This window comes from Megalopta genalis, chromosome 9 (assembly GCF_051020955.1).
Source record: "Megalopta genalis isolate 19385.01 chromosome 9, iyMegGena1_principal, whole genome shotgun sequence".
NCBI classification, from domain to species: domain Eukaryota; kingdom Metazoa; phylum Arthropoda; class Insecta; order Hymenoptera; family Halictidae; genus Megalopta; species Megalopta genalis.
This window is the reverse complement of record NC_135021.1, coordinates 18824159-18850309: the sequence shown is the minus strand read 5'-3', so window position 1 is coordinate 18850309 and position 26151 is coordinate 18824159. Positions and strand designations below refer to the sequence as shown.

General features: G+C 36.1%; 4 protein-coding genes across 8 annotated transcripts; 2 read left to right on the top strand and 2 right to left on the bottom strand.

Annotated features, from left to right (window-relative positions):
• Nucleotides 1-6227: 6227 nt before the first annotated feature.
• On the top strand, nt 6228-11000 carry LOC117224629 (actin related protein 1). Of its 2 annotated transcripts, none has more exons than XM_033477714.2 (2): nt 6228-6385; nt 8866-11000. In XM_033477714.2, the coding sequence occupies exon 2, from the start codon at nt 8885-8887 to the stop codon at nt 10013-10015; it is 1131 nt and encodes a 376-aa protein (XP_033333605.1). In that variant the 5' UTR covers nt 6228-6385; nt 8866-8884; the 3' UTR covers nt 10016-11000. The 2 variants fall into 2 exon arrangements, with proteins under 2 accessions (XP_033333605.1, XP_033333606.1); XM_033477715.2 differs by lacking the exon at nt 6228-6385 and adding an exon at nt 7526-7683.
• Nucleotides 11001-11149: 149 nt separating this feature from the next.
• Nucleotides 11150-16759, top strand: LOC143258732 (transmembrane protein 104 homolog). Its single transcript, XM_033477703.2, has 7 exons — nt 11150-12084; nt 12157-12446; nt 12717-12838; nt 13174-13303; nt 13445-13819; nt 13900-14077; nt 14186-16759. Exons 2-7 carry the CDS (start codon nt 12408-12410, stop codon nt 14890-14892), a joined length of 1551 nt encoding a protein of 516 aa, XP_033333594.1. The 5' UTR covers nt 11150-12084; nt 12157-12407; the 3' UTR covers nt 14893-16759.
• Nucleotides 16757-22880, bottom strand: TBC1D16 (TBC1 domain family member 16). Of its 2 annotated transcripts, XM_033477701.2 has the most exons (6): nt 21658-22880; nt 20289-21570; nt 19452-19791; nt 18897-19322; nt 18523-18816; nt 16757-18446 (listed from the first exon to the last, which is right to left on the bottom strand). In XM_033477701.2, the coding sequence occupies exons 2-6, from the start codon at nt 21160-21162 to the stop codon at nt 18023-18025; spliced, it is 2358 nt and encodes a 785-aa protein (XP_033333592.2). In that variant the 5' UTR covers nt 21163-21570; nt 21658-22880; the 3' UTR covers nt 16757-18022. The 2 variants fall into 2 exon arrangements, with proteins under 2 accessions (XP_033333592.2, XP_033333591.2); XM_033477700.2 differs by having other exon boundaries at nt 20289-22880.
• A 143-nt stretch (nt 22881-23023) lies between these two features.
• LOC117224627 (ATP-dependent DNA helicase Q1) lies at nt 23024-26147 on the bottom strand. Of its 3 annotated transcripts, none has more exons than XM_076524626.1 (2): nt 26020-26147; nt 23024-24822 (listed from the first exon to the last, which is right to left on the bottom strand). In XM_076524626.1, exon 2 carries the CDS (start codon nt 24761-24763, stop codon nt 23081-23083), a length of 1683 nt encoding a protein of 560 aa, XP_076380741.1. In that variant the 5' UTR covers nt 24764-24822; nt 26020-26147; the 3' UTR covers nt 23024-23080. The 3 variants fall into 3 exon arrangements, with proteins under 3 accessions (XP_076380741.1, XP_033333593.2, XP_076380742.1); XM_033477702.2 differs by lacking the exon at nt 26020-26147 and adding an exon at nt 25496-25856; XM_076524627.1 differs by lacking the exon at nt 26020-26147 and adding an exon at nt 24928-25468.
• Nucleotides 26148-26151: the final 4 nt, after the last annotated feature.

Genomic DNA, 26151 nt, shown 5'->3' with positions numbered 1-26151 from the left:
GTTTATATATTTATACATATATTATTATATATTATTTTTATTATTATATTATATTTAAATATACCAAAGTTTATCCTATTTTTTAATGAATCATGAATACGCGGAAATTTCAAAGCGTTTACGATAAATCGAAGCCCTCCGTATTAGAAGTAAATTCAAAATAATCATAAAAAAATAAAAATCATAAAATTATAATATATAATTATAATATAAAATAAAAATCATAAAATTAACGTCCGAAACGTTTTTAGTGGCTGTAATATCTCATTCTTATGCTAGCGGCAAAGTTCCAGTTATCCTTAACCTCTTTTGAGTCATAGACTCCATAATAAAACGCGAACTTAATTCGAACGTCTCTCGATTCCCGATCGAGACTGTTTTAACACTGAATTGTTTAAAAAAAAAAAAAATGAAGTAACATACAGTCAGCGTAGAAAATATTCTTTTAAAACGGAATAACTATTTTACAATTCAGCTGAGCAATCGAAACATCTTTCAGATGTTAACTGTATTATACTGGGTGGAACCATTCAAATTGATCCAGTCGAATATCTTCGAAACCGTCGACGATACTGAAAAATGTTTCAAACGATATTTGAATAGTTTCTGGAGCCGCGTAATCTGATATTAATAAAATTTTTCTAGGAAAACGCGTCGAGGACACGTGAAGGTCAATTTTATCTTTTTTTAACGGAATCACATACATTTTATTGTACCAATCGATTCAGCTCGTTACTTAGTTGCCAACCCAATAGATCCAATGAAATTCTTATTTCATTAAAATAATAATACAGAAGCATAATATATGCGAACAAGCGACGAACGACTAACCGTGCGGTAACCGTGGATTTCGCATAACGAATGTATTCATTTCAAGAGCAAGCCAGTAGTTGCTTGAATCATCAACAGAATCTCGGCGAGTCGAAGAAGTCGGGTCTTATGCGAATAACAGGTCTGCCCGTCTGGGTCCCAGCCATTATCATTTTCTTTATCGTCAGCTGCTCGGAACGACGCGCGACGTCACTGTATCTGAATCTGACGAGCTGTAAGTCAACACTAAATATAGTGATCGCGTATTATCGCGCGTCTCTCGCCGGATTCCTTGCATACTTCGCAATCGCCGACGAGGACTGTTACCCGCGGCCAGAAATTAACCATGGAGAAACTAACCTATTACCGTGTCGTGCTTCTTAATTATCATTGCCGTAAATAACCTTGTTTAAACTACGAATGTTAACGCGTTTCGATTATATTTTACGATGTATTCGGTTATAAAATTTATAATTATCGTAATCTGAAATCGAATTAAACGAGAAAAATAATTGTGTCGAATCGTCCGTGTATCAAATTCTCTGCACCGGCAACACCATATTTGGAATTTCACGGAGTTAAGCATGTGGTATTCCGTTTTCTTTTTCCGAGAGAACACGCGTATCTACATACACAAATACGTACACAAAAATATATGTATATGTACATTATTATATATATATTATTACATTATTATATATACATGTATATTATTTTTGTATATGTACATGTATTTGTTACATATATGTATACATACGATTATACATTTTTTTTAAGGATCTTTTCACTTGCTTATTTCTGCACGGTCGTTGAAATGTTAATGCCTGATAACTGAACGAAAGATTTTAAATAGATAAGAAATTGCATGATAATAAATTAAAAGCATCAATGTATTATATATTGATGATTCATTCATATGCCGATGATTTACGCAACGTATTTACTAAAATTGTTTGAAATAAGAAAGAACTTTCTTTTCGGCTTTTATTTCTTACAATCGACGAAGGTAATTTTAACGTAATTTTAAGGTAATGAAAACTGCATCCTCAGTCTACAATACTTATTCGTAATTTCGATGAAATATTTCCTGACAATGGCTCGAGCACGGCATGAACCAGCCTCTGCCCCTCTGCAAGGTCTCCGGCGCTGTTTCCTCCTCAGGATCTGAAAATTCGCGAAAGGTGTGTCGATCGAGGGGTCTTTGACCCCGTTATGGCGATTTCCGATAGTTTCACTGTCTGGACCGAATTGCACGCGGCTAGTCCGATGAGAAAGAGCCTTAAGCACTCTTCTGGGTGGGTGCGTTGAACTTACCGTCGCATTCCGTATTGATTTCGGTGGCATTGCGCGACCGGAGCCAGACGTTACCTACAGCTACAGCTACAGCCACGGCACAGCACGTGTCCCGCGTAGGGACAGGACACGCCCATTCCGCTTCGTAGAGGACGGATCAAAGGGCCGTGGGGGAGGGGGGGGGGGCAGATAACCCAGAACGAGAAGTGATTTCCGTTGGAAAAACCTGCACACCACTTTCACTAAAAACGGCCAATGACTAAAAGCATCGACATAATCGGTTAATCGCTATGCCGATGGGGCACCGCCGGCGCCCCGGAGCCTTACGCAAGGCCTTGAAGACCTTGAACGAGACCTTATTTGGTAAGCAAGGTCGAGGCTTCTCGGACCATTGGGTTTTCAGGCCGGCCACAACGCGCCTTACACCTTACTTGGACATAATTCTTTCCCATTGTAGTCCTGTCGCGGCAATTAACCCTTGGAAATCGGATGGTTTTGTTCATTTTCGAGGTTTCAGACGTTTTGGATCTATTTAGGAAGTTATGCGACATATTTTTAAGTTATATTTAAGCCAGTTAACCTCTTAATATCGAAACGACAAATCATGACAAAGATTTCGAGCAGATAAATATATGCATTTTATTAATTTCTTTTTCTACTAAGAAATTTTCAAGCACAAAAGAATTATCGAGGAAATATTATGGCAAAAAGTATGGTATGGTAGCTCGACAAAAGTTGAGATCTTCATCGAAGATAAACAGACGCCCCGTGCGATAATGATTCGGTTAATAGAGGTTGATGTGTGTGTTATTGCGTCTTGTAACATTATATGAAGTGTCTACTGAATTTTACATATTGAAAAGTATAAATAATTCTCTTTATTCTATGACCATTGATTGACTTGTCAGCGTAAAATTAAACGAAAATTTTGAAGAATTATGCTTTCTTACATTACATGGAAGCTGAAATCATAAAATTTCATGCAAAACCAGCAAATTATTACCATCGTTACTGAAATAAAATATTCTAGATTTACAGAGTCTTATATTTTCCTACTTTCAGTTCTCAGTATCTCCAATATCAACAAACAAATCGATCGACAATCATGAAATGTTCGACAATTTTATAATTATAAATTTCTGCGTTAACTTTATTTCTATCCGCAGGCGTACCGAAATATCGATCGTTACGACAGATAATAGAAAACTATTTTTAAAACTTCTATTTGTTGAGATTCTTTAAATATACAGAAAATTTTGCATCTATTTAATCGATTACAGTAAAAAAAGAAAAAAAACGAATGGTTTATATTTATGTGGAACACACATTTTATTCTGCTGACGGAACAACGTTTCATTATCTTAATTATTCGATTAATTAATTAATTTTTACAAGCTGGTATGCGAATCTATGTACTTTATTAGAAGAAGTCGGAAATAACGAACAGTTCTGCGATAATTAAAGTGCATGCACCACACGAAAGTATCACACGCTTGTGACAGCTGACCACCGACTCGAACGTTTGAGGTTAGGTTAGACATGGACGAAGCGAATCACGCATGCGATGCGTTCAATCATTGGCGTATGATTGCATGCCGTACTGGCGAAGTTTTTGTTTTCTTAAATATACAGCTCACAGAAAACATTTCAAGCGAGATTCGACGCATAAAAAAATGTCAAAGTTGATAAGTGCTTCAACGAGTTTTCAGAAATTATAGTGCTCTTCTACTCGACCGCTATTTCTTATGATTCACTCCGGTGGTTGTGTCATCGTAGCACTGTTTCGTCAAAGAGGCCATGACGCACGTGTTTATGAAACTGTCATGTTCTTTTAAACGTCCGATAATTCCTTTGGTTAACGCGAACAATTTACATTAAAAAAAAAAAGAAATAAAATTTCAAGGAACTTCGAGAAAATGATTAAGTAATAATTGTTCAACGGTTAAGAGCCAAAGTATTATTATACAAAAGGAACTAACTGCACATTGGACGGTTTGTACTTCGACGTTCTCGTCGCCACGTGGTCTCTCGTCATAAGTCCGACCTACCATAGTAGTAGACTACATGAGCCCGCCTATCGATTTTACAGCAGACTTTGCATGCATACACACACACACACAAACACACACACACACACAAAAGCTCGGACAACTTCCGTGTCCTAATGGACACGACACTAAACGTTGCGATCGCGTTGGGCTTATGTGACATGGACTAGTCCAGTGCACCCTTATCCGCGTCCTTGAGTCTATTTTTAGCTATTGTTTCATGAAAAAGCCGGCCGAGACGGCACACAACACATATTAAGCGGGAAGATGCGCGACGACTTGGTCTCGGTCGTCGACGTTAATCGTTCCTTCGCTTTTGGAAAAATTCGTTCGTTTCGTCCCGATGAACTGAACGAACGTTAGGCAATCAGACCTGATCCATTGACTTTTCGAGTCTGCTCGCAACAAATTTTAATATATTAATATTAATTTTAATTATATTATATTGTTATATTATTATTATATTATTATTATATTATTATATTTTTTAAACATATTCTCTCTTTCTGTTTTATAGGATTTATTGCGATTTATGCATATGGTAAGCTTATTGGCAAGTACAAAACTTACTATTTTAACAGTCTTTTAGATATAGAACGACTCTGATACTGTTACAGTTATGTTGAAAAATAGTATAGCAATATTTAGTAGCGCCCCAGAGTCGCCATTCGAGTGCAAAGGGTTAAATACGAGTTCACAATATCAGTTGTACTCGACAAGGATAATTATAAAACTCTAATTTGTACAAATTCGAAATATTTAATATTTTAATTAATATCTTAGAATGTTTGTCTTTTTCAAGAAATATGCGAGCAAATACGAGGTTAGAGTTCATTAATCTACCATTTACTTTGAGTCCACTCTCTTCAAATACACCAACCTAACGGCGTATACCTGAAAGATAGGCAGACGAAATTCCTGGAATGATTTCAGCAATACTCATCGCATTTAATGGTACGACACACGTAGCTACTTGATACACGTATAACTACCTGATAGAATTTATTTCAAGGAATCCTAAAGATTGCGAGCACAGTGTAGATAGCAATTGTTCAAGCGATAAATTGTTATACTCTTAATTTATTATTATATTATATTATAATATAATATATTATATATTATATTATATATATTATTATATTATATATTATATTATATATATTATTATATTTATTATATTCTTAATAATTGTTCGTAATAGCATCTTAATCATCTTATTGTGGCAATAACAAAATCTAAAAGAAATGTCGACTGGTAATTATAGAATTAAATATAAACTTTTACCAACAAATTCGTGAATCATAAAGCACCGGATACAAAATGTTTTACTTTTTTTAAAGCATTTTTAAAGCTAATAAAATTTTCGGTAACAACGTTTCCCATAAATACGCGTGTAAATCTTCGATTTGCACGGGGATCGACATATATTTGTACAAGAATTCAGAGGGAGATTTCTAAGAGTGCATTTAAGATACATGCACATCTGTAAGAAGTGTTACGCACGGCTTTCATTAGGCAAAAGAAAATGCTGATCACTTTAAAGCGTGGAACAAAACTTTTCTGATTCATACCTACTGCCGGTACTGGTTCGCACGCGAACACGCGCAGAGAATGCTTGTAATCTCTTCGCATACATTTCTACTCACACTACTCTACACGCAGCTCCGACGGTTAGTCAGGAAAGCCCTTACGCTAGTGTACGCTTCCAGAAGGCATTATGCTCCCCGTATCGTACAGTTTGAAGCGGCATTTGGAGAATCTAGCCGGCAGCCGGCCGGCGGACCAATCAGCGAGCCGCTTTCGTTTTATGCCCATATATGGCAAGAGCTGTGAATCCGAGTGGTGGGGAAAGCCGGCTGGACGGATCCATTCGGCGATAGGGGTGTCCAAGCGAAACAATATTATCCGATTATTGCGATTAAAATAAACGAACGATCGTCGAATGTCCGATGTTCCGAGCGCTGGTCGTTCGACGAATCGTGTTTTATAGAGCGATTCGAAAAACACGATGAAAATACAGGAAATAGCCGGGACCGTTCGGAACCCGAACAACGTCTATGCGAACCACACCTTCGGGCAAGTCCACATAACACGGTACCGGCCACGATCTCGCTCACAGTGCTTGCAACTCGCGGCTGTCGAGTCTCGCTTGGTCGTGCCGATAGTATCCTTGCGGTGTGTCCCTTCGCCGATCATCAATCGACTATTTCAGCGGTCGCTTTCCGTTCCAAAAGGTGGGTATTTGCACAATATAATCTATTTCGTTCGGCTTCGTTAACGATTCGACGGTTTTCCCGGCGATCTGTCAGAATTTTTCACGGCGAAAAATGATCGAGAACAAATGCCGGTTTATACGAGCAGCCATGATGGCAGGGCGTTGCTCTCTGCGCCTTCGAATCATCTTGTCGACGTATAGTAGCATTTTGTTCGCGCGACGACGAAAAAAAAAGTTCGCGTTCTCCAAGGATTACTTTGAAACGGCGTACGTACGCCGAACGATCCGACAAGTTGTCGTTGTCAAGTGGTTCCTGACGTGTACAGCCGCTCACAAGACAGGTGGTCGCCGTGATGCCGTCGTTTATTAATAGCCGTACACCGAAGCGTGTTTCGGCACTAACCTAAGATTATACTCGCTTAGACCGCGGGGAATGCTATGAACGTGTCGGTTATTCGGACATTCGAACGCTGAATCAAAATCGCTGCTCTGCGTATTTCTTTTTATTATTCTATTCGAATCGACTCGAGAAATCAATTCTTCAAATTTGACAGTTACGTTACATATTAAGATAATGTTTTACATTAATAAAAGTCGAAAGATCGGTACGATTAATTCATTGGCGTCGAATAAGTTGCTCCGATATAAATAAAATTGAATCCGAGCATAAACTTTTTCTTTTTGTTATCGCTATATCGAATTGAAATTCACGTAAAAAAAAAATAACGTTCAAAGATATACGTGCCGAACGCCGAGGCGACTTATATAGATCTAGTTCGCGAGAAGATTCCTAGAAGGAATGCATTCTCGCGTACCGGAAACGAGTATTTATTATTCGAATGAGAGAAAAAAAGATCGGTTGACATTGAATGCGATCGGGACACAGAACTTTCTGTACGAATGGGAGGGACCAGAGAGCATGGGTAAAAGATGTGTGCGATTCCAGTCAATTCGGTGGATGAATCCGCCGAAGGGTGGTGAGACATACTTCGAACTCGAACGGTCGGCAGAGGGCGTGGGAGTCAAGCGGCAATGCGCCGGGGCAGGGGAGGGGGGACCCCTCCGTAACAGGGCACTTCCATATATGGTAAAGAAAGCCAGGATTGGCCGAGGGTGTCCTGTCCTTATTGGCCGATCGTCGAGTGGTGGGGGCCCTGAACAACGACTCCGTTCATATAATACACTGCAGGCCGGCTGTCAGCTACACTCTGTGTTCGGTGCTAGATCGGTCGGTTGTGCGGTAGTGTCACGTCCGAAGACCCGAAGCTCCCCTTATACTTGTACATAACATTTTTTTTATACTAAACGAAAGAAAACGTAAGTTATAGAACATCATCGTCGTCATCCTAAGTTCAGTGATATTCCGTTCATTGTTCCGAAATTTCTCTCGGCCAGTGCAACGGATTCGAGATAAAATAGTGAATGAAATGAAGAATTTAAATCGGCAAAATCGCTTCTATGTTACGAGAGCGTGGATTTCTAAATAGAGAAGTGGCTGGTGTTAGGCTCGAGATATCTACACTTGTTGTGCCGTATTTACTGTGTTCTGTGTTGCAGTCTCGAACTGTGCCCCGATTCTCGTTGTAGAGAGAATCAGCGCCTGTGCCGCGCTATTTCTCAGTATAAGGGGAAACAAATTGTTTCCATGGGGAAAATATCGGTTTCAATAATACGAAGAACATAGCGATCGAATAGATTGCACGAATGTAATATTTTCCGTTTGAATAGAAGTCCGAAGTTTCAATGTTACTGGTCGATCTAAAAATCTATTTCCGTACGCGTTGAACGCTAAATCTCGAAATTTCATCGAATATTGCCCTTCGGAAGCGTATGTCGGATATTGACCGTTCAACGCCGGGGATGGGCGGGGCAGGGTGCGGTTCCAGTAACGGCGATTTTGCGGAACGATTTAATACTCTTGCATTCTTTCCTTTCGTAAGAAATATTCGTATTTATTCCTGAAAGCTATATCGAAGATTTTATTTGTTTAAAATTTTTCAAATAAATTATATATTTTACATTAGAAAACCCTTGCCACCTGAACGTAACAGTATGTTGCTACGTGTCGCCTGACGCCATTTTGAAAATGTACAAAATGTTGATTTACGGCACATGGCATCATTCATCGAATATGCCACTTTACTCGCGCAACTATTTTTCCAATTCTCTGTAATGTCGAAATTGAATTTTCACATTTAACCAAATGCTAATGATGAAATGATTACGATATATATGATTTTGGAGCGCAAGTCTTAAAATGATTTAAGTCATAAATAATAGTATATAATGGAAGGATTCTCGTAATAAAATAAAATTAAATGTATTTCGAATATGCGATCACAGAATACTCTCGTAACTAGAATAAAAAAAAAATGCTTAGTTGTAATTTGAACGGTTAACATTATATTTTGGAAAACTGCTTAAATTTAATTCTAGAAAATTCAATGAAATTTGAAATTATTACTGGAATAGTATTTGAAATGATTGTTTTTCTTGCAGATAAACTAACAAACCAAACATGTGTGACGAAGAAGTTGCTGCACTCGTAGTTGACAATGGATCCGGTATGTGCAAGGCCGGTTTCGCGGGAGACGATGCTCCCCGCGCCGTCTTCCCATCCATCGTCGGTAGACCACGCCACCAGGGTGTCATGGTTGGTATGGGGCAGAAGGATTCCTACGTTGGTGACGAGGCCCAATCGAAAAGAGGTATTCTGACTCTGAAATACCCTATCGAGCACGGTATTGTTACCAACTGGGATGATATGGAGAAGATCTGGCATCATACCTTCTACAACGAACTTCGAGTAGCCCCCGAAGAACATCCGGTGCTCCTTACGGAAGCTCCCCTGAATCCCAAGGCTAATCGCGAGAAGATGACACAAATTATGTTCGAGACATTCAACACACCGGCGATGTACGTCGCCATTCAGGCTGTTCTGTCGCTGTACGCTTCCGGTCGTACCACCGGTATTGTATTGGACTCTGGTGACGGTGTTTCGCACACTGTTCCCATCTACGAAGGATACGCTTTGCCCCACGCCATCCTGCGTCTGGACTTAGCCGGTCGTGATTTGACTGACTACCTCATGAAGATCCTTACGGAGAGGGGATACTCGTTCACCACCACGGCTGAGCGTGAAATTGTCCGTGACATCAAGGAGAAGCTCTGCTATGTCGCCCTCGACTTCGAACAAGAGATGGCCACCGCTGCGTCATCCTCCAGCCTGGAGAAGAGTTACGAACTTCCCGATGGCCAGGTGATTACCATCGGTAACGAGAGATTCCGTTGTCCGGAGGCTCTCTTCCAGCCATCCTTCCTGGGTATGGAAGCCTGCGGTATCCATGAAACCACGTACAACTCCATCATGAAGTGCGATGTCGACATCCGTAAAGATCTTTACGCCAACACTGTCCTATCCGGTGGCACTACCATGTATCCTGGTATCGCTGACAGAATGCAGAAAGAAATCACTGCCCTAGCTCCATCAACTATGAAGATCAAGATCATTGCCCCGCCCGAGAGGAAATATTCCGTATGGATTGGCGGGTCGATTCTTGCATCGCTGTCCACCTTCCAGCAGATGTGGATTTCCAAACAAGAGTATGACGAGTCCGGACCATCCATCGTTCACAGGAAGTGCTTCTAAGCGCATCTTTGATAATTCCTCTTGCATACTATCATTCCCCGAACCCCGTGAGCGGCCTCTGTCTTGTTTCGCAGGCGGACATAACATCAACTTCCGCAATAAGAATTGTCCTTTTGGTTCCTCCGGGGCGAAGGTAGCTTCTTTCGATTCGGACGTACGTGGGACATAATTAGCACAGAGGCAATCCTAAACATCTTTGCTCCATTCATTTTTCATCATTTAATTAGACACTATGGTATCTTAAACGTACCCCCCGAATTCCTAAATACCTTCCTGTCCTATCGAATCCTTTGTATTATATATTCAAATAACATGCCTACGGTAGCTTTTAGCTAACCACCCTCACGAAAAACATGTTTTTTATGTCATCGCGATGTTTCCACACTCTCTATGATCGATAAAAGTAATTATGTGTTTTGGTTTTTCTCGCGTATAACGCTGTATTTGCCAATTTATAATCGCGCGAGTTTGAGCTAAAAAAAAAAAGAAAACATTGCGTAAATTATTTCTCGCAGCATCGTTTTCGATACAGGACGGAATCCGTTGATCGAGGATTCAGACTGTACGAAAGTTTCTATTAATATTGTACCCTATTGTATGCATTCCGCTACTTCTGCTCCGTGGCATATTTAAGACAACTCGTTGTCAAGTATTTCAATAATTCATCATTCCCGGCGGAGATAGGTCTTATTAAATAACTTCTATTTTTTACCGTTACCAATCGTTGAGGGAGAAAGATGGCTCTTTCTTTTCTTTCTGTGTTTTTTTTTTTTTTAAATAATGGGGGAGACCGCTGACTCAAAAAAGTATCCCAGAAGTTCGCTCAAACAAATGATTAAAAAAAAAGACACGGTTTTGACCCCGCAAGCGTAGCCAAAGTATTATAATTTATTCCCATTGTATTGTGCAAGACCATTCACGTACACACATCTTAAAGACTACTTTAGACTTATGGGATTATAAAATAAAACTCTTAAAAACATTATTGCTTTGACTCTTGTGTTTTTTTTTAAAAAAAATTGCAGTTTTCCAATACCCTTATTATTCTGGATAGCGTGTCCTTTATTTCCATTCCAGTGTATGTCGTAGCTAAAGCGCGCTAAAAAAAAAACGATCATCACTTTTCGTTTCATTTAGCATGAATTCACGTAGTAGTTTTTATACACGACCCGTAGCTTTTATACTGTTTGGCGTTTTTCATTAATGTAACGTAAGATTTGTGGTAAAAATTTATAATTACTCTAAGACCTAGGTTTATATTTTCAGTCGAATAAAAATTATTTTCAATGAAATGGTATCCATTACTCCTCTTACGAAAATACTGTTACGTTAAGAATTCTAGAAATTTGCATTCAAGTTTAAAGATTAGAAGCATTCAACTTTCGTACAATTATGTTGCATAGAAATCTACAAGTTATTCGTTATTACTTTAACTAACTATATTTCCTAATTATTACTTTTATATTAAACTGTCGAGTATTTTTTTCCTGTAATACACCTACCGTACGTTTACCAAAAAAAGTATGATAATCATCATCCGAGGACAGATCATAAATATCTAATTTAATTAATAAAATATTATTAAAAAAATAACTTGAAATATAATATAAATATAACGAAAATACAATACGACATAATTAATTATACATTTACATGTACGTATTAATATCGAACATATGATTTAATCATTTATACTTCTCTGAGAGGGAGAGGAGAGCAAATATATATCATTATATTTAAAAAGAAAGGTGATCGTTTCTAAATCGAATATAATGTATATTTTATAAGTTTAATGGGACGAAACGTGTTCCCAACTTTCATATTTAAAATCTAACGCTTAATCTTACATTGTACTTTAAATGTGCTTCTCTACAATAACTTATAATTCTCATTTATAGCAGAGAGAAATTTTCATTCTTTCATTATCGTTCATTCCGAATTTAAATAATTTGCATTTACAAAATGTGTTTTAAATATAAGTAGATGGCAGCACGGATCTACCTAGATCTAGACTCTGGACGACTCATGCCATAACAAATAGACGTCATTGACAATAGAATCGAACATATGTATGCATTTAAATTCAAATTTTAATCGATGCACGTTCTTTATAATAAATACATAATTTTGTATTTTTCTAGAAGAGAGATATGTCAACACAAAGTTTATGACAATGTTGTATGTTAACTGTTCAGATTATCAATAGGACAATTTTCAAATCGAAGAGAAGAGAAACAATCTGATATTGTGTGATCTCAGCGTAGTTATCAGTAGTTATTTTCCAAACATTCCTGGAAAAGAACACCATCATAACTGGGTTAATGACATATGTAACAGGAGTGGATGGAATCTCGAGCAGACTGATTCATTTGAATTTGTAACGTGAATCGACATGCCTGAACAACATTCGAACGACCAATATCCAACATGGGTAAGCTAGTAATTTCGTCTTAGGTTATTGTGCTTTCAATAAATTATACAACATAACCTGCTACCGTAAACAAAACTTTTCTTATCTGTTCATTGAATTGTGTATTTGTATTTTAATTATTTTAGTATTTGTAATTTTATTTAGTATTAGTATAATATTTTTATTAGTATAATATTTTAGTATAATAGTAATAGTATAATATTTTTTAGTATTTGTAATTTTGCTTTATTCGTAATATACGAGGTTTCATATAATCTTGCATTATTTCAGGTTGGTCTCATATATATTTTCAATCTAATCGTTGGTACCGGAGCGTTAACATTACCTGCTGTTTTTAGCAGAGCAGGATGGGCTCTAGGATTAAGTATTATTTTGATTTTAGCCTTCATAAGGTAAGCTATTACTAAATTTTATGTTATATGTAATATATATATATATTGTTTTTCTCCTGTAACTCTGTTAATCTGTATAATTTATTTAGTTTATATTATCATTTCAAAATGAGGTATACAAAGGAACGTAACAATTATAACAACGACATATATGTGAAGTTACTTATTCATAAAAATTATCCATAAAGAATGAAATATTCATTTTGTCAGACATTTAATAATATTTTCAAATAATTTCAACAAACTGAGAATTACAAAAAAGCTAATCAAAGTTATCCTTACAATTATAGACATATTAATTACAAACATACTTATGTGTTATCTCATATTTGTAGCTTTATTACAGTAACATTTGTCATCGAGGTGATGGCATCCGCCAATGCTATATTAACATGGCGACACATTCAACATCGGAAACGTACATGTTTATCCCAAGATTCATCTTTCAACGAATCAGGATCTGAGGTTTTTAAATTTCTTCACTTACTTTTACTGTATCTTTTTGCTTTTAACATAACGTGAAATATTCTTGCCTTCTTAAAATACCTATTTAATATTGATTCCGCATTGGAATAAATTATACTGTTCTCTATATTTCAACTATAGGTTCTCCAAACCTTAGGAGAATCTGGTCACTCGAATTCAGACTCTGAAGATACTCCACTAGTTGCACCGTTTTCAACTAGTCCCGATCAAGCAGACATGAGTTACAGATATTATATAATTCGTGATAAAATAGAAATGGGACAAATGGCATCGATCTTTTTCAACAAGTTTGGAACGTCTCTATTTTATCTGTGTTTTGCTATTTATCTTTATGGTGATTTAAGTATTTATGGAGCAGCTGTTGCCAAAACTCTAGCTAATGTTGCCTGCACTTATCAACCATCAAATTTGACGTGCAATGATACAATACCAGATACTGAAGTTTGTTGGGAAGCATTTGCTCTGAACCGATTAGATGCGTATAGGATATTTCTTGTATGTTCCATTATGGAAAAAGTAGTCTATATTTAAGTAATTAATTCGTCTTTATGCTGGAACAAAAATATTATTTTTAGAGTACATTTGTTCTTTTATTGGGACCTTTTGTGTTCTTCAATGTACAAAAGACTAAATATCTGCAATTATTAACATCAGCAATGCGGTGGCTAGCATTTACTATCATGATTGTATATGCTTTAAAAAATTTAATTATTCATGGTGCACAAGGGAACCCTTCAGCAGCAAACATCATTGGTAAGCACAAAACTTGTTTATACAATTAACAGTGATGTGTTTATATCGCATCAAATATTTTCTAGCATATAAGTAAGTAAAATAACTCAAAGTAATATAACATTTCAGGTATACCTAGTTTATTCGGTGCCTGCATTTATTCTTTCATGTGTCATCATTCTTTACCAGCTTTAGTGGCACCAATTGCAAACAAGGTCACTCTAACTCGATTTTTGGCATTGGATTACTTCATAATAGCGTGTTTTTATCTTTTACTAGCGTTAACTGGGGCATTTGCTTTCGAGCATTTAAATGACCTTTACACGTTAGATTTTAGCCCTCGTGGATCCGGAGACTGTTCCACAAGTAATAATGTTTTTATTATTCTTATAGAATATTTTTTGTCATTGTTTCCAGTATTTACATTGAGTACTAGTTATCCTATTATAGCTATTACTCTTAGAAATAATTTACAATCATTGTACCTCAACGATGATTCGTCTCATTTGTGTCTTCGTAAATTCCTCTTACCAATATTAGCAGTAATGCCATCGTACTTAATTGCAATGAGTACCAAAGATTTATCGATATTAGTTGGAATCACTGGATCATACGCTGGAGCTGTAATCCAGTATTTGATTCCAACCTTTTTGGTGTATTATGCCAGGCAGAAAACAAGCAAAGTTATAGGCCTTGGCGTTGTAAATAAATTTGCAAGTCCGTTCTCTAGTAATTTTTGGCTGATTTTTGTCATCATTTGGGCTATTGCTTGCATGATTTTAGTTTCTGTCAATTTTGTGCAACTACACTTCCATAATGTAGGTATGAATTTATAATGAAAATTTATATAGTATAAAATTAAAAACATGAAAGAGAGAAAGGATTACTTAATGGTGCAGAATTATTACGAAAGTATGTGTCTAACATGCCAATGAATTTGAGACTGAATTATTTACAGTAATACACTTAGTTAAAATTATGTTATTGTGTTATGAAAAAATAGGTGAAATTGTGTTAAAGTTATAACTTTAATAACCTATCGCGAATGAAAGAGAATGCTATTCAATTTCTAATCATGAACCATGACAGAAACACTTTCAACTATTATGCGGTAACTCGCATTGAAGATTTAAACCTCCCAGAGTCCGATACAATAGTCAAAATTCCTGTCATATTTTTATAAGCCGACTTTCTGATGTATTGGATGCTAAAACCTACTATCATACTGATTTATACTGTTCGCAAACTTCATGGGGAAGTCTTGACAGCAAATGTTGTCAGATCGATAGACAAATTTTTCTAATTATTTCCATGGACTGGTCATCACAGTCTCTTGTAGGAAATTGGCACACAAAACTGTTAGAACAATAACTTATCTTTTTACCAAAATGTGTTGTCATAATGCAATAGCCAAGCTATGAATGTCTACTAGAAACAATTACTTATCACACGCCAAGTTTTTGTTAGACTCATCTGTTAAATATTGGGAACCTAGATCATTCTGAAACCCCCTGCCGCTATACACTTGTTACATCATGAATGTCAATTGGTCTCGACTTACAAGAATGAATATTACCTTGGTTACCTAAAGTAGCTCTAGGAATTTTAGTGTTGGGTCCTTACGCTTTTACTGTCCGAGCTCTTTTAACAGCTTGAGTCATGAAAAAGTATGAGTCGTTGAGCTATACGAACTGCAAAAAGCTTGGGTGGCTTGATAAAGGATGAGATTAAAACCAAGGAGACCAATTTTTTCTACAGCTCGAGCTTTCTTGATGGCCCGAAACGATTCAAAATGGCTTAAGCTTCTCAAGCTTTTTGAAGGTTCGAACTAGCTCAAGTAGCTCGAAGATCCAACACTAATTATGTGTACATATGAAACGCTTGTACAGATCATAACCGAGGTTATAAAAGCTGGCCCACTTTCCTTTCCGTTCAGTGATGTAAAAAGAAAAGTTTTACAAATCGTAAAAAGCTATATGAAAATATATTAATATAGACGAATGAATATAATTTGCAGTAGTATCAACAAGTAAATTATATTTCCATTTATTTTTGGCACCGCTGTCAAAAAGTTATCCTTTTTTTCTTCTAAGGAAATATAATAATAAAAGTTGTAACAATAACGATAATGTGGCACAATGTGTCATGGTAAACTGACAATACACTGGTACAAGTTGGGATTAATCATTTTGTATGAGCCAAATGTATAAAAGCTTGAATTAAGTTCACGTTTGTATAATATATTTTTTGTTTTTACAAATACAGTTTCAACTGTACGGAAAATGTCTTTCAAATAAGTGATATTTCGTGGCCAACAATTTATGTTTTATTATTATTGTATAAAGATACAAAGAATAGGCTTGTAAATGATATGCGCACTCATTATAAAAAAAATGAGGATGGCCTATTTTGTGCTTTTCATTGAAACCAAAAGAAAAATTCAAGTATGTGATTTTCTAGTATTCATGTTGAATTAACATTATGCACAGAAAAATAAAACAAATTAAATGAATGTTATTAGTCGAATAAATATAATTTGAATATCGCAAAACATATTTTAATACATGGTATGTATACACTGCCAATGAAGTATTCACAATACGCCTCTCATACAGTGTACCTGTACAATTTATAGTATACAGCAAATAAAATATGTATACATATTTTTTCTAAGAATAAATAAATAAAGATACGATCAAATAATTGTGTAAGCTTACTTTAATTTATTTTTATATGTATATACATATATCTGTTCATTTATATCTTAGTTAGACGTGCAGTCAATTTTCAACATAAATAGATTTCTCTGTAATACTCTAACAACGTAAAGTGGCACAGTAAGAGTACTTACATTATTTGTACGAAATCTTTCAACGCCACTGAAAATTATTAAATATATAAAGTTCATTCGTATGAACTGTTCATGTAGCTGCAAGATGTCATACAAATAACCATTTTTCTATAATATATTTGTTACAACAAAATATTTCAATGTGTACATTTAAATGATAACGAAATAATTTGATATGCTGAAAAAGAAATACTTTCTTTTACTCTATAATTATTAATTCGTTTAGACGAAATAAATACATTCTCTTGAGCTGGAGAAAATAGAAAATATTTAGTAAAGTACGTACATAAACTTATGTAAATTAACTTTATAGTTTGATCGTAAACTATTATTTGTAAAAAATTAGACACATTTAAAGATAATTATGAAATCGGATAAAAATGATACGGTGTGTATACTGAACGTGTACAATTTATAGTCGTTTGAAAATTGTTTCGTTAAAAGCAAAACATTAAATATACTATAAAAATGAATATTACAAGGTGAACACTTATGTCGTTAATTGACCAAGAAATTTAATTGGACATGTAATAAATATCTTTACAGTACTTATGTCGAGTGATATTTGATTTAGTTTGCTGATGTAAGATTAAATTTTGTTTTTTTTTTCTTTTCAGATCAAGGCTCATTAAAATCTGTACCAAGCTGCTAAATGGTACATCATTAACTGTATTTAATAAATATGTTCATAGGATGAAAAGCTTTCTATTTTGTTTGGAGATATTAAAGCTAGGCTGCTTGTACTACTCCATTCTCTTTTGGTCATCAGTCTTTAATTGTACTACAGGTTTTTGATCAGAACTCGTCATGATCATCCGAGTTCTATCTAATTGTTTAGTACAGAATACCTTTTTTTTTTTTGTAGGAGCTGTTATAGATGTTGTAAAACGTTGTATATTAGATATCTCTTTAATCCTTATTTAAATCAGCATTTGTGAACTTAGAAGAGATATGCAAATAAGAACATGACAATACAAATGTATAATAATAATTTTCTGGTTGTGTTAAATCGATTAAGAATTTCTTACAAATAGTACAAGAGAGTCAAATATTACTTTCATTAACTTGCGTTCTTATTCACATCACGTTAGTCAACCGAAATTTTTATAACATATTTATTTCACATAAGAACAGCATTTGAACGTACGGCCGTAAACTGATTGCAATAACAAGTGCGGGCATGATGCAATTTCATGACCTACACATTCTATGACAGGATCGTGGGTACAATCCCACATTCCTGGACCGTACGGGCGACAAAGTCCTACTAATGTACAAGGTAGACGAACAAGCTGACGAAAATGATGCAGTAGGCCTCTAGCCTTTCTCAATATGAGATTTCCATCCATGTACATGGCTAAAGAACTAAAATACAACAACATTTCATCCGTTCTAAGATCTTGTGCTATTACGTCATCTGCGTAAACACATATTACAGCGAGGCAAAGGAACAGATGAAAGTGATCCGTTAAATAATTCACCCAACAGGCTTCCCACATTACTAGTGCTACTTCAGTAAGAAACTCTCGTTTCAGACATCTGTAAAAGGCAATACTTATCTAATATAAAGTTACTTGTGATTGTTGTTGTAACAATCATAGAATTAATTACTTACAGGAGTATCCATCGGTGACAAAACAGAAGTTCTAAGGCATCTGTATGTTTTTGAAGGTGAGCATAAAAATCTGGTACCATTATTCTAACTAATTCCCTTAAATAACACAAGTTTCTGTCTATGTCAACGTCAGTAGGCGTGCACACAGTTACAGATCTTTCCATTAAACCAGCAAAACACCAAAAAGCTTCTATTTCAGAATTCAGTTCAGCCAATAATGGTGCCAACAGATCAGACATCCCTTGTGTATAACCTAATCGAGAATTGTAAACTGCATAATTTAATAAAATGTTCCTGTGGACAAAACATATATCAATGATACAGACGAGATTGAAAATTACAATTTATTATCACGTTCAACACGTTAAACGTACTTCATTACTTCAATATTTGGATTATCTTCTCCCGCATAATATGGATTTCCTCTATCGGTTCGAACAACATCCTTCTCCACGATACACACCACGTTTCGCAAGAAATGTTCTGCTTGCTTCGGACTCATGTTCGTTCTATGCTTTTGAATTTCTTCATATTTTTGTTTCAAAATGGCATCTATTTGTTCCCTTTCTTCGTAAGTGCTTTGATATGAATAACAGTGAAGAAGAAATGGCCATACAATTTTTCTTAACGCTGGTTCCAACCCTCCAAAAAATATTCCTTTACGAAGTGCTAGATCATCTTCCACTTGACCCTTCTCGTTTAATAAATCTTTCCACGCTAATGAGGTAATCATTGGTACCTGTCCCTCTTCCGGGTGTAATTCATCACGACTTACCTCGGGTCGACATACCATAAAATGCCTGAAATATAAAAAGAACGATAAACACCCCTTGTTTTACATATCGATAACCTATCGAGTACTCTATTAATGCATATGTAAGTACCTATACGGGAAGCCTAGGTATACTATTAATGCATATTGTAAATACCTATATGGGAGGCCTTCTTCGGTATCCTCGTTTAGTCTCGGATAAAGTAATTGATGCCACTGGTGTAAAATTGCTGCTAATCTATCTAAGCCACCATGGTGGAAATGCAGAATCTTATATTGACTCTCTCTACTTGCAACTACTAATTGACCAGAGGTACATGCTGGATCTGCAAAGAACAACCTCAAGGACCTCATTTCGCTGAGATCAACAGAGAACCGTCTACATCTGTGCGCCCTACGTAATGTAATAGGAGAAGCTGTAGCGCTTTCAGGAAACGTAAGATTATGCTGCAAAGCCAACAGTTCTGGCGACCTCATCCATGTTGGAATCTCCTCACCTGAGAAAAATTATTTGTCAGTGTCTGCGACAACTTATGCGAGTACATAATTTCACAAAGAAATTCGAAAAAGATGACGGACAGTGTGCAAAATTTAATTTCCTTTGCGAACAGCTTCAAGAAATTAAATTAAATGCGCTTTATTTAGGTTTACTTATTTATAAATATGAAGGCAAAACTATAATCAATCAAAGAGACCAGCGATGGGTATAACCAGCAATAGACGTAAACGTGCAAAACATGCGCATGGAAAATGTGTATTATTTCATATGTATTTAATACAATCCATAATAAAGCCAGGAGGAGTTTTTTAGAGAACTGCAGGAATTATTACATCCTTCAAATATAACAAAATGAATATTATATATTCTTTACGTATTTCCATATGTTTCATACATGTATGAATATTTTATGAATGCACGTGTTTTTTTACATCTTTCATAAATATTTGCACCTTATTAATAATATACATATTAAAATACCATCTAAAAACATACCAACGGATAAGCTGCACGTAGAAGACAGCGACATGCTACGACTCTTGAGGCTACCATCATCATAATAGGGATATCTAAGTTCCTCGTCCATGCTTCTCCCATCGCATTCTTGTATTTTGATATCTTTTTCATCGTTATAATTCTGACTTTCGTCATGTTTCTCGCTAACAAACTCGGAACTTGATCGGTTCAAATCGTCGCCGCAGTTGCTTTCTTCGTGTATCACAGTCGGCGAAGCGTCGGACCGATGATGATTCTTCTCGATGAGATCGTCGGAATCGTTCGACGTTTCCTTGGTTTCCAACGAGGCTATAGCTTTGTCGTCGCATAAATAATTCCGTTCGTCGTCCTCGTTCTTTTCTTTGGGCTCGTCGAGACCGGATCCAACACCCCGCGGGAACCCGCCGGAACAAACGCGTTCGCAGTCTCCGCAGCTAACCGGTTCCTTCACCTCCAAACAAACGTCAACCTTGCCGCTGGTGTTCTCATAGTCGCACTTCAAATTGCAGCTCTCCTCGGATATCTGCGAGGGGTGACTAACGGTGGTCTCGGCGTCTCGATGCGCGGCACAATCGGGCTTCTTCGCGTTCACATTCTCCAGCGTTGCAGGATGCTTGCGAAGCGTGCTGTTCGGTATCCAGCTAAGATGCAGCGTCGGCACGTTCGAATTCTTATTGAACCTGCAGGTGATCGCCATGTATCCAGGATGATGCACCACGTCGGAGTTCTGTCTCATCAACGTCGGCGGATGAACGCAGACATTATTTTTGCAAAACAACGCCTCCCCGTCCTGGTACACGGCGCGACGATTGTCCTGGCTGCAGTCCCCTAAAATATAGCTGCTTGCCTTCCTCAGGATATTTGGCAGAGGCATCTTCGGTTCGAAGCGTATCGATGTATCCAGGTCATCTAGTTAATTTTTCAAAAGCATCGTTGCGGATTTTCGCTAGAAGAGGCCAACCAATTGTCACGCAGCCTTCAATCGTCACGGGACCGCAAGAGAAGAATCCGTATGACGATCGTAACAACAAATAGAAGGCATCGTGTACGACCGAACTTCTTATTAACAGATCCGAGCGGATTTGATTTTAATTTCGTGCCCCAGGCTCTCCGTTAGTTTTGCTTTTTTTTACCGAAAATACTTCGATGCTTCCGCACGAGACAGATAGTCTCGGAGGTCGAACTTCGTCGCGCAGAAGCGCGCAAATAGATCTGCATGAAAATGTGTCTACGGCGAACTGATTTTTTTCTTCTACGATATGTTTCCCGCTATCGCGTTCGTCTGTTTGGGAACGCGAACGTTATCGCGCCAATTAGCCTCGATGCATATAATACGGAGCTAATAATAACTACCACAGCTTATACGTACAGAGAAATCATGCACATCAATTGGCAACTTCCTGGTCTCTACCTGCACGAAGTCACCCTTTTCGTTACGAGGGTAACATATTGTTGAGCTTTCGTCAAATTTTGATGGAGATCCGGAACAAATGGGATTCCATTGCGTTTAACATCCTTGAGAAAGAATTACAAAGCCATGCTCCATTTAGGTGAACGCACGAATTTAAGGAAAATATTGTTTACACGTCACTGTCAGTTGTGCGTACGCGTGATCGAACTATGCGAGGTAGGAACTATGATGCACCACTTGAAAGTACGAGTTATCCAGTTCACGATGATCACTTGTAATAAACCACCATCGCGTCGTGTTTACAGACGATATTCTCTAACAAAAAGCAAATTACATATCAAATATCACTTTTAAGTCAGAGTTCGGATATGATGCGATAAAACGTGTTTGCCAACAGACGGAACACAGATGCCCTTATCCAGGATCAATATTTCCATCTGATCGTGAACCTGGTGGTTGGCTTACTATCCGAGCCACCGACATACAGTTGCCCGACGTTATATACTGTTTTTATTGATTTTTTCGTAGTATTAAATTTGAATCACTTTTTTTCCCCCCGATTCCGAAGTTTATTATAAATTGCGAGCTACGATCGTCTTTTACATTTTACATTTTACAATTCCATGAAGCCTGTATGAAAAATTCAAAACGAGAGGCATTTGTTCAGCGAACAGAAAAGTTCATATTATCTAATATAATTTAAAAACGCAAATTTATGTTAGAAAATTGTTATTGACGTTTTAGAACATTCTTCAACAGATGAACCAATGAACTTTTACGGTTTTCATGGTATATTTTAGAAATTGCAGTACTTAGTAAATTTCAAAATTATAGCAGTCGTTTTTGTAAAATTTTGATATATATTTAGACATTATTATTATTATTGTTATATGTATTATAAATATAGACTTTTATTTTATCTTGAATTATTTATCACATGTTTTAGTGTATTATATTTCGAATTCAAAAGAAACCCGATCTCCAAAAGTTGAAATTTCGTGATCGTCATTTAAAAATTGCAAATACTAATTTTTTCTAGTTTATACATATTCTGTGTACGTTTCGGTCACAAAGATAATTCGAAATAAAACATTAAAGAAATAACTAAACTCAAGTGTAAAAAAATTGAAAATACTTAAACAATATACAAATAAAAAACGTTAGCATAACTGGACGAATATTAAAAGTGTTAACTCCCTTGTTCGAAAACTCAATGAAAACAAGTCTCCAAAATTTTAAAACTCCTAAGATTGAAATTCCTAAGGTTTGCTTATACTATAGAAGAGAATTAATGAGATTATTGACATTTAGAAATATTCAGATCTTCATATCACAAATTAAATATCATTATATTGTAGATTAATTATTACAATTATGTACATTATTGTATACTGTACTTAAAAAGTATTTCATGATTGTTATCAAGTGCCAGTGCAGCTTTGGCTCCACGTTTCAAATATGATATCGTAGAATACGAAGTAAAATGAAAATCTTCCTGTAGGTAACCATTTACAAGTAAATGTCCTACTATAGCTTCGCCTGACTGTCTCGTAAACTTCGGTATTGGCACAGAAGATACCCGTAATGTTGATGCACCTTTACCGTACCAAGCATCTATAAGTTTTAAGGCAGTTAATCTTGTATCACTTTGTACTGCTTTAGTCAGTATTTGATATAACTGTCTACAGTATGGAGCGATATTTGTGTCTTTTCTCTCACTAGGTTTTCTACAATGATCGCACATTTCGGCACAATCTTTTTTGTTCCAAGTTTCCTCAAAATGCGTTGCAATTAAACTACGTCTGCACGAAGTTTGATCTAAACAATATGCTAACACTTTGTATAAATTTTGTAAACCAACTTTATCTTGGAACACCATTGTGCTTAATTTAAATACATCTAGAAGTCTATATAATACGATACAAGCTGAATTCTTTCCATCTCTACCAGCACGTCCGCTCTCCTGATAAAAGTTCTCCATTGATTTTGAGATACAATGATGAATAACGAATCGTACATTCGGCTTGTCAATACCTAATCCAAAGGCAATGGTAGCAACTACGGCTTGATATTTTCCGGATATCCATTTGGAATAAACTTCTGATCTGTAGTCTGCCTCTAGCATTGCATGATAACATCCAACTTTTACATCTAATGACCTCAAATCGGTTGTCAATTGTTCCGCATCCTTTATGGTAGTTGTATAAATTATTCCAGACTTATCCTTAAATCTGTTTTTCAATAAATTTTCTATCATAGCTAAACACGTGTCTTTATCGGTTGGTTTACGTCGAACTTCGTAAAATAGATTAGGTCTGTTGAATGTAGCTCTTAAAACTAAACAACCTTGAATATCTAAGATTTTTTGAACATCCACAATAATCTTTGCTGGAGCAGTGGCGGTTAACCCGATAATTGGTATCCCTGGAAACATAGATTTCAAAATTCCTAAAAATTTATAATCTGGTCTAAAGTCATGCCCCCATTGACTGCAACAATGAACTTCGTCTATTGCAAAACGTTCTAATCGCTTGAGTTGATAAGCTTTTTGTAATTTGTTCATGAATCGATTAGACTTCGCCATATACTCTGGAGTAACGTAAATTAGTTTGACATTGGATTTCATATCTACAAGCGCGTTCATTATGGTTTTTACATTGTCTTTATTATTCTTTGCACTCAACATCATAGCGTTCACATTAATTTTTTGTAAACCATGTAACTGGTCTTCCATTAACGATATCAACGGAGAAACCACTATGGTGATGCCCTTACCGATGACAGCAGGTAACTGATAACACAAACTTTTACCACCGCCTGTAGGCATAACTAAAATTACATCTTCTTTCGACATGGTTACGTTCATAGTCGATAATTGCAATTCTCTTAATTTCTCAATTTTAAAAACATCCTTCAAAGCTTTCTTTAGATCTTTAGACCAACTGAAGGTCTCTTTGTCCCAATCTTTTCTTGACATACATAAACTTTTCTTTAAAAGTGCATCATCCCGTAACTTTTCCTTACGCTCAATTAAAATCTTCTTTCGATCTTCAAGTTTTTGCATTTCAGTGTCAATCTGCTTCAATTCATAATCGATAGCAGCAATTTCATCTCCTTCAGTAACTGAAAAAAGTAATTGCAATAATATAATGATTTAGCTGCAATAATGTATGTAACACACATATACAAAACTAATATTATCATTATCTCATATCATAGTATACATACATTTTCAGAATCTTACATTAATTGATACAAATTAATTTAGCTGGATAAAGAGATGGCTGTGTTCGCAATTGTTTGTTCAAGGAAGTATTACCTTGCAAAAAAGTCTAAGTGCAGAAGAAATTAATAGATTATCCAATACAAAACAAATTTTTACAACAGTACAGTACAAAAATATATCCAAACGATAACGTATTGTAAAACAGGCTCTTAAATATAAATCGATAAGAATCAAAATTATTTGTGTACAGATGTAATAAAAAAGATTCAAAGTGTAATTAAAGCGAGAATTAGCTTAAGAGTATTATAATCCTCTTATTACAAAATTAAGAACATTATAAGTTAAAATACACATGTAAAGAAATACTTGGTTGCAAAATGAGTTTATCTATAGAATATTTTAATTATTTTAATAATGTACATCGCATCAAATTATTTCAATTTTTGAGATTATATATTTTTTTTGTATACCAAAATATGAAATATGATGTTTAATACCTGAATCAAGTTTTAGTAATAAAAAGTTGAACTAACAATGTTTCTATATTTATTTCAAACTTTAACAACAAACCTATGTATTCATCCTCATCTATAGTTATAACATCTTTTGAATTGCTTGCAGTCATCGTTAATAAATTATGAAATATTTCCGTAAATTAACATTTATAAAAAAATTAGCTAGTGCATTAATGAATAAGTAGAAACGTTGATCAGTTTTTTTATGTATAACAACATATATTCATATCTAAACAATGATGAATGCACGTGGATGGAAGCAAGCGCCTGCACGTAACCTAGCGCTTATTGCCGTTGCCGTTGCTGGTATACACGCAACGATATCTAATGCAATGCCGGTTATGTCGGTATTCCATCGTCTCCTGCTTCTGTTATTCAGTTGCTTCCACCTCCACCTTTCAGTTTGTTTCAGTGTGGAAGTTAATGGCCTCACGTGTCGGCTTCCCCTTCCAAGCACTCTTTCGCCGGACCGAGCAAGATACGTACGATTATGCGCGGACTTCGTATGCGAGGGGGGCATGACACGACAGTACGTACTCTTTAGTCGCACGATTTTCATATCGTATATTTATCACGTACATGCACCGTATCCCCACTCTGGGACCCGTCCGCCATTTTGGAGTGAAAGCTGAGAGATCCCTGCTACAACGATACCCAAGTTTCTGCAACATCTTCCAGCCGCGGCACGCTCCGTTAACGCGAATACGACCA

What these genes read in the sequence shown, in the direction of transcription:
- LOC117224629 (XM_033477714.2), top strand. Translation starts at nt 8,885, where the DNA reads ATGTGTGACGAAGAAGTTGCTGCACTCGTAGTTGACAATGGATCCGGT.
- LOC143258732 (XM_033477703.2), top strand. Translation starts at nt 12,408, where the DNA reads ATGCCTGAACAACATTCGAACGACCAATATCCAACATGG. An exon ending in TTGATTTTAGCCTTCATAAG is followed by an intron (nt 12,839 to 13,173) that starts GTAAGCTATTAC and finishes TCATATTTGTAG; the next exon opens with CTTTATTACAGTAACATTTG. An exon ending in ATGCGTATAGGATATTTCTT is followed by an intron (nt 13,820 to 13,899) that starts GTATGTTCCATT and finishes TATTATTTTTAG; the next exon opens with AGTACATTTGTTCTTTTATT.
- TBC1D16 (XM_033477700.2), bottom strand. Translation starts at nt 21,162, where the DNA reads ATGCCTCTGCCAAATATCCTGAGGAAGGCAAGCAGCTATATTTTAGGG. An exon ending in GAAGAAGGCCTCCCATATAG is followed by an intron (nt 19,323 to 19,451) that starts GTATTTACAATA and finishes TTTATATTTCAG; the next exon opens with GCATTTTATGGTATGTCGAC. An exon ending in CCAAATATTGAAGTAATGAA is followed by an intron (nt 18,817 to 18,896) that starts GTACGTTTAACG and finishes TTTTGTCCACAG; the next exon opens with GAACATTTTATTAAATTATG.
- LOC117224627 (XM_033477702.2), bottom strand. Translation starts at nt 25,550, where the DNA reads ATGACTGCAAGCAATTCAAAAGATGTTATAACTATAGATGAGGATGAA. An exon ending in AGATGAGGATGAATACATAG is followed by an intron (nt 24,823 to 25,495) that starts GTTTGTTGTTAA and finishes TACTTTTTTCAG; the next exon opens with TTACTGAAGGAGATGAAATT.